The sequence below is a fragment of the Gymnodraco acuticeps genome, unplaced genomic scaffold (genome assembly GCF_902827175.1).
Source record: "Gymnodraco acuticeps unplaced genomic scaffold, fGymAcu1.1, whole genome shotgun sequence".
Taxonomy (NCBI): Eukaryota; Metazoa; Chordata; class Actinopteri; order Perciformes; family Bathydraconidae; genus Gymnodraco; species Gymnodraco acuticeps.
In genome coordinates this window covers 265,543-279,709 of record NW_022989759.1, presented here as the reverse complement: position 1 = coordinate 279,709, position 14,167 = coordinate 265,543, and the positions used below count along the sequence as shown (strand labels likewise).

The 14,167-nt window shown below is 42.9% G+C and overlaps 1 protein-coding gene across 1 annotated transcript; it reads right to left on the bottom strand.

The window, feature by feature from the left end:
• Positions 1–5,872: 5,872 nt before the first annotated feature.
• fgf19 (fibroblast growth factor 19) lies at positions 5,873–9,953 on the bottom strand. Its single transcript, XM_034215202.1, has 3 exons — positions 9,734–9,953; positions 9,538–9,641; positions 5,873–6,890 (listed from the first exon to the last, which is right to left on the bottom strand). The coding sequence occupies exons 1-3, from the start codon at positions 9,942–9,944 to the stop codon at positions 6,573–6,575; spliced, it is 633 nt and encodes a 210-aa protein (XP_034071093.1). The 5' UTR covers positions 9,945–9,953; the 3' UTR covers positions 5,873–6,572.
• Between the last annotated feature and the right edge of the window lie 4,214 nt (positions 9,954–14,167).

The window sequence follows — 14,167 nt, the reverse complement described above, 5'->3', positions numbered from 1 at the left end:
AAACACTCCTGTCCTCCCAGAAGCTATGTCTTGCGCTCCAATCCGAGCCGCTGGAACTCCTGTTGAAAGAGGATATTTCCAGGGTTCCTCAAAGGGAGGAAAATCAGGAGTTTTCACTCCCGTTATTTTTCTAATCCTGAAAAAGACTGGGGCAATGAGACATCCTCGATCTGTCAGTGTTCCACATGCTGACGATCAAACAGGTGCTGGAATGTGTTCACCAGGACGACTGGTTCACTTCCACCTGAAGGATGCATACTTCCACGTATATCCCTCATCCCGAAACACAGAAAATTCCTGCGGTTTCTCATTTCAGGGAATATCAGACCAGACAATCGTCTGCCGTTCGGATATTTCCTGGCTCCTCCCATTTTTGTGTAGAGAAGGCTGGAGCCACTACACAGAGGAGGGATGAGAGTGTGGTTTCCTCTGGACGACCTGCTAGTTGCTGGCTCGCTCCAGGGAGGAAGTCGCTTTACAGACGGTACATCTCGTATCGCATCTGTCAAAGCCTGGGTTTCATAATAAATTGGAAGAAGAGCTGTCCTCTTCCCTCTCAGACAAACGTTTATCTGGAGTGGAATTAAACTCAGCCAGCAGAGCGCGGCTCTCGCGGCAGCGAGTGGAGAAACTGACAGCTCTCCTCCGGCATGTCACAACCCACACAGCCCTCTCCGTGACGCAGCTGCTCAGCGTTGGCGTCAGCTAGTCACCTGGTGATCCCCTTGGGTCTCTTCCAAAAGGGGGACACTCCAGAGGTGATTCATTTGCTGCAGAAGCCTGCTGCTTTAAACCTATTGGTTTATAAACTGCAGAGCTGGCGGCATTCCTCTGTCCCAGATATGCCTCCTACACACGGTCATAATAAATCCACGAGCACCGTTATAACGCCTCGTGTGGACAGCATACACACACCTCTCATCCTCTGGGCGTGTACGCGCCTCATGATGAGAGACGGAGTGAATTGCAGCGTGTGGAAACTCCCTCACAGCCCTTTTGCCTCACAGGCAGCGGCGGCGATGGCGTGGCACGTCACCATGACGACCATTACGGCACATCACAGAGAAGCCTCTCCCCCCAGCAGTTCCATGGTATACAAGAAACACCGTCTTCTTGCCTAAGGTCATCACAACTCTTTTAGGTCAAGAGTGATCACCCTGGCTGGCTTATTCCCCCCTCCTTACAGGTCGGAGGAAGAAGCCACGTCTTATCTCCTCTGTCCTGTGCGCGCGTTGTCCTGCTATGTGGCGCGCACGGCGGCCTGGCGCCGTTTTCAGCGCCTGTTTGTGCACTATAGAGAGCGCTCGATCGGGCAACCTCTGTCTGCACAACGGCTGTCACACTGGCTGTGTGAGGCTGTGTCACAGGCATATGTCTCCTCTGGGGTGGAGCCCCCGGAGAGTATCAAGGCGCACTCCACCAGAGGACTTTCCTCCTCCACGGCGTTGCACGGAGGAATGTCAGTGGAAGATATTTGCACTGCTGCATCTTGGTCTTCCCCCTGTTCATTTATTCAATTTTATTTGAGGGAGGTCTCCCATTCCTCTCTGACGCACCCTGTACTGGGTGTCCTGTCGGAGTGAGTGACGTCAGGTATCCAGCGGTGCGCCTCTCTCCTGCCTCCCGGCACGCGGAGAGCGGCCCTTTTTCCCTCGTATGAGAGGGATATTCCCCTTCCTCTGACACACTTCGTACGGAGTGCCTGGTCAGAGTGAGTGACGTCAGGGATCCAGCTGTGCGATCTCCTACCTGTCTGACACGGAGAGAGCGGCTGTTCCCCCTCTATGATCGCAGGACAAGGTGGGACCTTCGTCTCTACTTTCTCACAGCGGCCGGTATGTATTGTTCCCAGCCTTCACCCCGTCGGGAAGATAGGCATGTTTTGCTATGTTCCAGGGACGGTGATGCGCCATTACGCATGGCACAACAGGCAGGGGGGTGTGATTGAGCAGGTGTGTCTGTGCTTCTAGTGCCGGGCGGACCCAGTGGGGCGCAGACTACATCATGCTTCGCCCTTAACCCAATAGCGATAGCCTTAGAGGGCGAAGCCATATACGAAATAGAACTGAGGTTACCTACTGTAACCCAGCTTCTATGAGTAAATGGCGCAGCCCTCTAAGCGCTGGGCCCCACTGGCTCTACGAATAGCTGAAGAAAAGTTATTTTGTATGGGAGCAGATTGCCGGGCCTCCTTCCTATTTATACCGGAAGGAAGGCCGAGGGTGGGGCCCACCTAGCGGGTGGGCGTGGACTACAAGTGTTTCAGTGCTGCACGGGGGCGCAGAGGGATAACCCAATAGCGATAGCCTTAGAGGGCTGCGCCATTTACTCATAGAAGCTGGGTTACAGTAGGTAACCTCAGTTATGTGTATTGTGTGTAGAGATTTTTCCCTCCTCCTGTGTCTGTGTGTGTGTGTGTGTGTGTGTGTGTGTGTGTGTGTGTGTGTGTGTGTGTGTGTGTGTGCAAGCAGGTGGTGCCCGTTAGCTGATTAGCTACCTTCAACAGGCTGATTGGTCCACCTGAAGAAGAGGGGAGCATTTAAGCTGCAGCCATGCCGTCACTCTGCCCTCTCTCTGACTCAGCTTCTCCTGCTCCCAACCGTTGCATATTTGTATCTGTCCTTGAATATTCTGTAAACCTTGAAAGGATACACATAACTTTAACCTGTCCTTGTTGGACATGCCGTAAGTCTACGTGAAAGTGTGAAACCCTTTTCCTTTTGGTTGATTCTCGTTTTCTCCTGTTTTTACGTCAGTGTAGGTAAGAGTCCTGTATGTTTATTTTCTTATTTGTTAGGCAAGATTTTTGTGTTCAGAGATTTGTTTGTTTTGTGGGTTGTTGCACTTATTTGTTAAAAAGAAAACTTTGGTAATTAAATTTACCAAACGGCATTCACTGTCTCATTGTCTATGTTCTTGGGAGTGGGAAAAGAGGAGAGTGCACACTTTGTGTTGCGCCTAGGTTTCCCTAGGCCTGGGCGTAACATTACATTTTCCCAGCTCAACAAGTTATATTTTGTGATTATTGGGCAATGATGAGAATAAACTGATTTCTTATCTACTATTTGAAGTGTTTGTTTGTATAATGATTCCAGGGGTTTAAAAGTGGTTGTACGGCATGTGAGCAGGTTGTTAAGCAGTATGTGATGTGAGATAGAACCATAGAGTGCATGTACATCAGAGCCGCCTCTGTTGACATGCAGTCTCTGGTAAACCTCAAATGCCTGAATTTGACCCTGTTGCAGACCTTTTTCACCTGAGCCTTAAAATTGAGTCTTGACACAATTAAGACCCCCAGGTATTTGTACTGTGAGACCACCTGCAGCCTCTCCCCGGACACAACCACATCTGGCTCAACGCAGGAGGACTTGGTTTTGGTGAAGAACATACATACAGTTTTACTGACAGTTAGTTGCAGACAGCATTGCTCCAACCAAGCTGTTACATGAACCATCTTGTTCGTCAGTTCATTAGCCACTTGTGTCAGACTGCCTCCGTGAACATAAATTACAGTATCATCAGCATACATTTGGATGTTTGTGTCAGGACATATCGATGGTAAGTCGTTTATATACAATGAAAATAACAATGGACCCAGAATTGACCCTTGTGGGACACCTGTGGACAGCTAGAGGTTAGATGATTGATAATTTTGTACTCTGACATACTGAGAACGCTGCTGTTTCCGGTTTAGTTTATGACGGATGTATTTTGTTATCCACACATATATTGTTTTAATATTTGTAACACAAAAGCGATGGAAAAAACCCACAGCAACACAGAAAAGATGGTCTTAACATGACCTAGCGGTCTAGTTAATAAAAAAATAAAGCAAAATATTACTATTAACTTTATTGTAAAATTAAAACAGAAAGGTAAAAGAATATACAGTTTCCGGTCTATTCTGAGGCCCAATCTCTGTAGATAGATACATGTTAAGGCTGTACAAAGGCGTGGAATCAAATGCACGATGCAGAGACAAAGAAAGTATCAAAATAAAGTGTTTTAATGTAATCAGGTAACAACACACTGAATACATAAAGTAACAAAACAAACACTCAATAAACTGTCTAACCTATACTATCAAAAAACTACTTACTTAACCTAACTCTCTATGGACGATAACTCTAAGGACAATGACAAAAGATCTTAACGCTGGAATGCTTGGAACACACAAGACAATCTGGCAACGAGAACTATACTAGACAGACAACACCAGGTGAAGACAATTTAGACAATCACAACAGTGGGAAAACAGACAAGGCAGGAAACGTACTTTAGACACATGAGGGTAGACAAGACTATCAAAATAAAACAGGAACCTATCTAAACACAGAACATGAAACCTAAACTAGGGAAGAATCTTTAGCAGAGCCGTCTACGCACAACAATAAAGAACTAGGGCAGATGTTTAATATTGAATGCAGCCGAACCATTTATTACAATGCTCATGTGATGACAATCAAAGCACTAGCACAAGCACTAGCTGAATAAAGTATGATTTTATCTTTTACGAAACGTTTTTTTCATATGGAATAAAGTCGGAGGTCAACCAATCACAGAGCTTGTGGATAACTACAGGGTTTGTCGAGCAAAGTGGACTGGCGTCGTCCCAAACGATAGCTGAGGATTATGGGTAGTGTAGTGTCTTCGGCCATCCTAAACTCCGATAAACCTATTTGTTTCTCCGAATCGAAGGGGAAAAACACGAAAGCATTGTACACAATTTAAACCAATTAATGTTGGAATTGGGGGGGCAGGCACCAGAAGCTGCTGGTGGATGGAATCCACTTTGGCCTGGAAGAAGTCCAGGAACTTCGAGCAGAGGTCGAGAGCACCTGGAGGATGGGGGGTCGAGGAGTCAGAGAAGCCAGTTTATGGTGGAGAACAGCATTCTTGGTTGGTTATGTTGGTTGCCAATGAGGGTGGTGCAGTATGAAGACCTAGTCCGGGAGAGTGCTTCTTTGTAGGACTTCACATGGTCTTGATAGGCTTGACGGTGGACGGTGAGGCCAGTTCTTATTGGAGTCTCTCCAGCCGATGACCAGAAGCCTTCAGGGTGCGGAGTTCAGTGGTGAACCAAGGGGCAGACCGGGTAAAGGAGACAGTCCGGGTTTTGAGGGGGGCTAGAGTCAAGGCTGAGGGATAGAGCTGTGTTGTAGCGAGCAACCAGGCCATCCACTGTGGTGGGAAGGGGAATGGAGGCTAAGTGGAACGCTATCATGCTGTTCAGGGCTGGTGCACTCAGTGTTTTGGTGTTCAGGTGATCCTGAATGTGATGGTGCGTTTTTCACGCTGCATGGGCAGGAGGACAGGAACGGAAAAGAGGATAGAGAAGTATCATCACTTGAATACTACAAATGTATTCAAGTTCAATGTAACTACAAGTACAACATTTCCTTCTGAGATGTAGTGGAGTAGAAGTACAAAGTAGCAGAAAATGGAATTACGCAAGTAAAGTAAAAGTACACCAACATTGTACTTAGGTACATTACCTGAGTAAATGTACTTAGTTAATTCCCACCACTGCTTGCCGTGCTGTGAATGGATCCGGTCCTTCCTACATCGAAGACATGGTTAAACCACACATCCCAGCTCACTTTACTCTGCATCAACCCAGCTCACTGCTCCCCCCAAAATGTTCAATAGCGGGGCCCAGTTTACCTCCTGTCCCTGTGTGTAACGTTGTAGACAGTTGTAGCCTCCTGGGAGCCAAGGTAAACTTCCTCTGGCCCCACCCTCAGTCCAACGTCCAGGCAGTTCGCATGGACAAGGAGATGGAGACTGCCTGCTGAGCGTGGCCTGACACCACCCAGCCTCCTGGGCTATGAAATTCTGCTTTCATTGTTTGACAATCATTGACAACACGGTGTCTGCTTCAAGTGCTTTATTGATATTAAGACTTGTTTCCAAATCATTCTAATTAAAAATTCCAACCACAGAAAATGTAATGGTTCTTTTAATAAAGCTACACAGATATTCACATTCAAAGCAAACGTTGAAATATTGAAAATAAATACATATTACTGCAGGAACGTAATTCCTTTTTGTCAGGTGTGGAAAAGTACTCGTCTTTTTAACTCACTAACCAGCTGCAGTTAATTTGACCAACATCCTGGTCCTCAGGATCTCTGCTTCCTGTTGGAACACCTTAAAACACACTTTGTACAACATTCAGAATAGGCAAAATGTCTGAGCACATGGTGCTTTTTCATGTGACTCTACACAATGATACAGTGTTTCTAATACTGTGCCCTTCTTTTCCTTTTTCAACGTTCTGTAGGTGCAACTCTTCCTTCTTCTGATAATGTTACCTTGTCTTTTTTCAAACACATCTCTATGTGAAGTGTACTGAAAGTGACAGAATGGACCCTGACACTTAGTACGTAGCACACTGTGCTCAGTTCATGCAGGTCTGACGGGACGGTGCTGGCAGGATGTCCCAGCAGCCTCTCTGGGTGCAGGCCGGCTGAACCTCACTTCCTGCTACCTCAACATGCAGGGAGGGGTGCATGCTCTCAGACAAAGATCCCTCAGGACAAATCCCTTCACTGCTGTCCCTTCACTCTGTCTCATCTCTTGTGGAAGCTGGGGCTGTGCATGATCTGAGAGAGCTGCCCAAACAAGTCCATGGCATCCACAGGGTCTTCTGTCGGCCTCCTCTGTTCCAGCTGCTCAGGGACATCCGGTCCAGGGTCCGGGACCTGATCCAGGCTGCTGATCCTGGGGAGGAACTGAGCCAGAGCCGGCATGCCTCGGTCCCGGCCCTGCTTCCTCTGTCGTGGGGTTCCCAGACTGAGCAGGGCCCCGTGTGTGACCGAGGTGTAGACGCTGTAGCCGTCAGGCAGGATCTGCTCTCTGAAGGTGCAGGAGTCCCTGCTGTAGGTGGGCTGAGGAACATACGGTCACACGTTAATCACAAGGTTCTGAAATTATACTACAGAGTGTTCTATGACTCTCTATGCATGGTTTTAATGCTTTTTGACAATGTAATAATACACAAACATAACAGATAACAAATGACAAACAGAGATGCAGAAAACCCATTGGGCTTTTTAGAGCCTCGAAATAAATGACACCCCAGCTGGGAAATTACACCAATGTGCAAGGATATAAAAACACAAAAACACAGACTACGACACCACTGTCGTGCAATAACACTAATATTACATGTATTAGGAATGTTACTTGTAAATTGAAATCACTTTTTTTTATCTGATAAATAATGTTAGAAATCACAATTTTATATAAAACTCGCTTTTTTTAATAAAAATAGATTTCTTTGTTTTACTCATACTAGAAGCACACTTTCATCCAATTTTCCTTTTGTTTGCATTTCAACATATTTCACTAGTGTTATCCCAATGTTTATACCTATTTACTATACTATTAATATACATTGTTCAATTGGCTTAAGTGAGCAATCTTTGGATGGATACTCCTCATTGACATATTTCAGGTAACTCTGTAGGTGACTCTTGACTCTTATGACTCTTCACTTCTTGTGCTAAATGTTTTAGCATTTCCAATCAAACTGTAGCGGTGTTAAGGTTTTAAATCCTTGAGTCTTTTCCTCTCGAGGAATATATGTGATAAATATTCTCAAAACAAGTCAGTTATATTTGTACAGCCCCTACAACTGAGATAAGATTTTTTTTAAACTGTGCATCAGAGTGAAAATCCCCAAAAGATATGTAATGTAAGGGACTTTTATTTGTATTTTTTTAAACTGTTAATTAATAAAACATTCACCATTTCCCTAAAATGTTTCTAGACATTTGTACCCATGTATATTTTATTATATTAAAGGTCCCATGTCATGGCCATTTCCACTGATCATAATTCCATTGTTGAGGTCTACTAGAATAGATTTATATTGTTCAATGTTCCAAACTCACATTGGTTTCTCATACAGCATCTCTGTATAGTCTGTGTATTCACTCTCTGTGAATCAGTGATTATGTGTTACAATGGCGTTATCAACCAGGAAATGACACCAGTAATGACAAACAGATGAGAATGCTGCGTGGGGTCTGGGTGCCGTGTTGGCGGGACGTTGCGCGGCTCGCTGCTGCGAGGAGCGGACAGTGTGAGCTGGGTTCATTTCCTGCTTGCTGCGTGCGGTCTGCGAGACAGCGAGACATCGCGAATGGACGCGGGAAGGGGGGGATGCTGAGGGGGCTGCAGTTAGAGTAAAAAGCCCAAAACAGATGTGAATCAGGCTGCGAGTTCTTCGACGGCTGTTTGCTTTGGCATCAGAGCGCCAGTCAGAGGCCAAGGCTGACTTTCATTCAGCTTTTCACTTTGCAAACACATCCTGCCCTGCACCACACGGACAAAGGTTCACGAACCAGCCGTTTTAATGAATGACTGACTGGCCTGCAGTGTTTTCTCAACACGGAGCAGATTAACAACATGAAGAGCAAACTTCAGGTCGCAGGTAATATTTCCTCAGTAATGTTTGAATAAGTCGGTGAAGCACATTTTTTTTAGATACATTTTTTCAAAAAGCTGCTCTATCACTGACCTTGGATTTGATCTCATTGTCTGCATGACTTTACCCGACACCATGTATCATTGTGTTTGTTTTTGTATAACTCTGCATCATGTGTTTATTGTGTACCGTTTGTCTTATTTTAACCTGCCAAAGAACTAAAGATGAGAATGATCTGAAGATCTAATATGGTACAGCGTGTCAAATGGTGACAATTCTGTTTTAGACTGTACACGGTGGATTTAGAATAAAAATAAATAAAAGATAACCGTTGGTTTACTCTTTTGTAACAATAGTAAATAGTGAACAATAATACTATCTATCTAATCTTAGATCTTATTTGAGTCAAAATAGCCAACATTCATGGAATGAAGTAGAGCAGCCTAACAGAGGATAACACATGATGCTGCTGAAACACCCAGTGAACACGTGAAGAAGCTCAAATAGGAAGAGTTGGCATTTAAACTGGAAGTACATAAAGTATAGCTTTCCCTGAGCATAAAGGTAGAATATCAATTTAAGTGAAATTATAAAGTGCTGAAGTGGCTTTTACAGTGAAAATATATAGATCACAGTATGTGATATCGGCTGGCAGGAGGTGAAAGGTGTGTTCTTTTTGAAAGTCACATTTCATTTCTGTTAAATGTGTGGAGATCTGTTAAATGATGCTCTTTCTAAAGTTATTCTAATTAGAAAACATCAGTTTGGGCTCATTGTTTTGCAGTTGTAACATGTTACAGTAAAGCAAAGATTTCACAATAATACATTTCAAATGGGACTATAGAATACAGTTTCCATTAGGATTGTACACTAGTTAGATACATATTAAATTACTGATTGGTTCATACTTAGCCTTATTATTATTTTCCCTCTGTTGTGGTAATTAGACACATTTATATTTGACCTCACTTATCATTTCATTTACATTAGTATCTTTTTATGAATAAACAAATTAATGAATTATTTGATCCCAAATAATGAACTTGTGCAAATATATATATTTAACATTATGAATAAACACAGTCTGTCATGGGGAATCTTACCGTTGAGTACAGCCTTCCGTCAGGCTCTATGCAGAGATACTTTGAGGCTGCGACTCCTCGGATCACCACACAGCCTGGTTCCACCGGACTGATCTCCAGCAGGCCTGCAGGCACATGTGGATCACAGTGAGAACTCCCACAAGCCCCTGCAGTCACCAGTGATTCAGCAGCAGGTGTTCTGAAGTGCTGGACTTACTGTGTGGGGTCTGCTGCTCCGAGCCGTGGACCTGTCCGTCCCCGCTGATCAGCAGGTGGAGCCCGGGCCGGGCGGCGTACAGGTGCCGCAGCCGCACCACCGGGCCCCAGTGGTGCGAGGTGGGGGGCCCCTGTTCAGGCAGGGGCACGCAAACCACTCCAACAGCAAAGAACATATTGGTGAGAGACACGGAGACCACGAGCAGCAGCATGGTTTGACAAATCCGTCAGTGTGAAGTGAGTTCATCCTCACACAGCTTTTTAAACGTGACCCTTATCAGCAGCAGATAACCCTCTTCCCCAAAGCCAGTTCCACGAAGCAGACCACAACACACCCCTGCACCATCCAACTGAATCCCAGCTCTCATTGGCCGGGACGAGCCCCTCGCTGCATTCAAAACTCGGTCAAGTTATATAGCTAAGATACTTGTTGGGTTCCTTCTTGTGTATAACATTTGACTCGTGACATTTTCTTAAGTGGCAGGAAACCTTTTTCACTACGACTATACATACCTAACCACAGATTTAAATGTGTACTCTTTACAACTTCATGGGAGGAGAGGTAACTGCTACCAAACGAATAGTTAGTCATAATGAAAGCAGGTCCCTCAGCATGTATTTTTGCTAATACTAGTAGCGCAGTGATGGACTGTAGTTTATATTGATGAGATATGTGTCACAGTTGTGGATCAGCTCCCGCTACCTTAAGTACTTTGAATTTGCTACACTGTGCATTAACATTCCAATCGGTACTTGCACTTTTATTACTTATAGTACTTGTAATAGATGTACAGGAAATGTGATTTACATTGTGGTTTTGCTTCCTTAATAAATAAAGGAAATACCAATGTATTAGTATACTAGTAGTAGTAGTAGTAGTAGTAGCAGTAGTCATAGTAGTAGTAGTAGTAGTAGTAATAGTAGCAGTAGTCATAGTAGTAGTAGCAGTAATAGTAGCAGTAGTCATAGTAGTAGTAGCAGTAGTAGTAGCAGTAGTCATAGTAGTAGCAGTAGTAGTAGTAGTAGCAGTAGTCATAGTAGTAGTAGTAGTAATAGTAGCAGTAGTCATAGTAGTAGTAGCAGTAATAGTAGCAGTAGCAGTAGTAGTAGCAGTAGTCATAGTAGTAGCAGTAGTAGTAGTAGTAGCAGTAGTCATAGTAGTAGTAGTAGTAATAGTAGCAGTAGTCATAGTAGTAGTAGCAGTAGTAGTAGCAGTAGTCATAGTAGTAGTAGCAGTAATAGTAGCAGTAGTCATAGTAGTAGCAGTAGTCATAGTAGTAGTAGTAGTAATAGTAGCAGTAGTCATAGTAGTAGTAGCAGTAGTAGTAGCAGTAGTCATAGTAGTAGTAGCAGTAATAGTAGCAGTAGTCATAGTAGTAGTAGCAGTAATAGTAGCAGTAGTCATAGTAGTAGTAGTAGTAGTAGTAGCAGTAGTCATAGTAGTAGTAGCAGTAATAGTAGCAGTAGTCATAGTAGTAGTAGTAGTAGTAGCAGTAGTCATAGTAGTAGTAGTAGCAGTAGTCATAGTAGTAGTAGCAGTAGTAGTAGCAGTAGTCATAGTAGTAGCAGTAGTAGTAGTAGTAGCAGTAGTCATAGTAGTAGTAGTAGTAATAGTAGCAGTAGTCATAGTAGTAGTAGCAGTAGTAGTAGCAGTAGTCATAGTAGTAGTAGTAGCAGTAGTCATAGTAGTAGTAGCAGTAATAGTAGCAGTAGTCATAGTAGTAGTAGCAGTAGTAGTAGCAGTAGTCATAGTAGTAGTAGCAGTAGTAGTAGCAGTAGTAGTAGCAGTAGTCATAGTAGTAGTAGCAGTAGTAGTAGCAGTAGTCATAGTAGTAGTAGTAGTAGTAATAGTAGCAGTAGTCATAGTAGTAGTAGCAGTAATAGTAGCAGTAGTCATAGTAGTAGTAGCAGTAATAGTAGCAGTAGTCATAGTAGTAGTAGCAGTAATAGTAGCAGTAGTCATAGTAGTAGTAGCAGTAATAGTAGCAGTAGTCATAGTAGTAGTAGCAGTAATAGTAGCAGTAGTCATAGTAGTAGTAGCAGTACACGGTTATAAATCAGTACCAGTAGTATCAATGACTATAATGAAACAATGCAGTAGTAGTGAACTATCTGCAGTGACACACATAAATACTTTAATAATCCCCGGGGGAAATGGTTCTCGTGACAGAGCTGTACTCGGTCTTGCACTGTGCCTCTGTATGGATGTGTGTGAATGAGTGAATACTGACTTGTATATGCAAAGCTCTCTGAGGGTCACAAAGAAAAGCACTATATTGATGCAGTGCATTTACTTTTGACTCGGCTTCTGTCGAGTGTTGTCTGCAGCCCTGGATGAAGATGTAGTTAACATACAAACAGTAGTAATAGCAGTTGTAGTGTTAGTATTATTAGAGGTAGCAGTAGTAAAAGTACAGTAGTGATATTGTTGTTGTGTGTGGCAGAGGCAACAGGTCCACTCTCAGTGAACCTTGGCTCATGCCTATAGACATGTGTGTCTTATATTGATCACGTTGCAAAAAGTGCTACCAAATGTACCGTCAAATTGCAAGTTTTTTATTTGTGGATAGGGTAAAGTCTGCGGCTTGGTCTGAATCCAAGCGAGCTGTGAGGCTGGGTCACACTAAAACAACAGGCTTCTTTCCGCTCTTATCGCGCTGTGCCTGTGCTTCCACTCATTGGCCTCGCTTTCAGATCCAAGTTCAACTGTAATGGACAGCAAACATTGCAATTCACCAACATGCAACCTGAGGCTCAGATTTCAAAAGCTTAACTTTTGGATTTTAGATTTGTAATTGATCCTCTCTGTGTTATGGCGTTTTGACAAGTTCTTTTTCAATGTTTACCTTTAATGTGTGCACAGCTTTGGTCACTAGATGGCAGCCTAAGAATGCTATTTTCAAAGCCACAACTAAGCCAATCCAAGTTTCATGAAAGAAATGTAATGATAACTATTAGAATAGACAAAAGGATGGCTCATACACACAAGGCGTTAACACAGACAGAAGGCAGAGAAAGGAAAACGTGCCAAAAGAAGAGATGTTCCTCTCTATGTATCTGTATCATGTAAGGCTATATCTATACCGCTTCAGTATTGAAAAGCAGCTTATGACACCAATACAAAACAGAATACAATCTTTTATAATCTGGTACTATCCATGAACAGCCTAATATCAGGCATTGCCCATGTTTATACATATTGAAGAAAAACTATGCACCTCATTTTTGTTTTACTTATTTATAAGCTGTTCAATGCTCAAAGGCAGAGCCATGACGAAGGGTTGGTAAAGTGATGGATAGATCAACCAACCAATACATATCAAATAAATATATCTATATAGTAAAAAAGGCCAAAGCTAATACACACAACACACTGTTTTAAAACCTGTTTTAAAAGTGCTGTCCTCTGAAATGTTGATATATGTCTGCAAATGTCAACTTTTGACGAGCTATAATAAATAACTTTTTTGTTCTTTAATTAATGTATTTAATATACATTATTTAATATACATTATTTATGTTTATTTTATGGAGCAATTTTTTTATTGTGATATTGAAGAATACAAATCATACTTTTACAAGTTTAGTTCACCCAGTTTTACATAGTTATTAACACTTAAGATACAACAAAAAACAGAACCCAACCCTTTAAATAATCCATCAGGGCTGAGCTCAAATGAAAAACAACAGCTAAGAAGTACAAATAAAAACAATAATTGTACAATAATAATAGTAATAATAAAGAATAATAATAATAATAAAGAATAAACAAAGGTCATCAGGATAGCAGTGTATTGGTAAAAGTGACCATTAACAATGGTGATAGTCAGTGGTGAACCCTCAGGGCCTTCAAGGTATTCAGAGAATACCCTGGAACACTCAGATAAAACCAACTAAAAATCAATTTAATTATATAAATACAATTGAATAAAATTGAAATAAAATGAATAAATGAGAATGGTATCTGTGTTGTTGATCTGTAATATTACAGTGTTACGTTGATTTGTTTGTCCTTCTCGGACCATGCACTGCACATTTCAGTGGTTTTGTGTTAGAAAAGAAAGCAACCAATCAGATCTTGTTCTGGGTCTCTGGGTAGAATATCCTTCAACAAGGTATTCTACATCCTTGATCGAATGCCCTGGCCGTTGCACTGAAGGAGAGCGTACGTTTGGATTGACAGTTTAATCAACCAATCATATATTGATTTGTAGCCAATGGGCGTATATTCTTTCAGAGCTCCCCTCGCTTCCAGGGTACTCTCATGCCCCTTTTTCACCAAAAAGGGGCACTAGAGCCTGATTTAGCTCTGGTTTCCACTGCAGCGGAGCCGGCTCTAAGCACCGAAAATCGATTCTTAGCTGGCCCCACTCGGCTGCCCGGCAAGAACCAATAACTAATACTTCACACTTACGTCGGAGGCGGGAGTTAACGG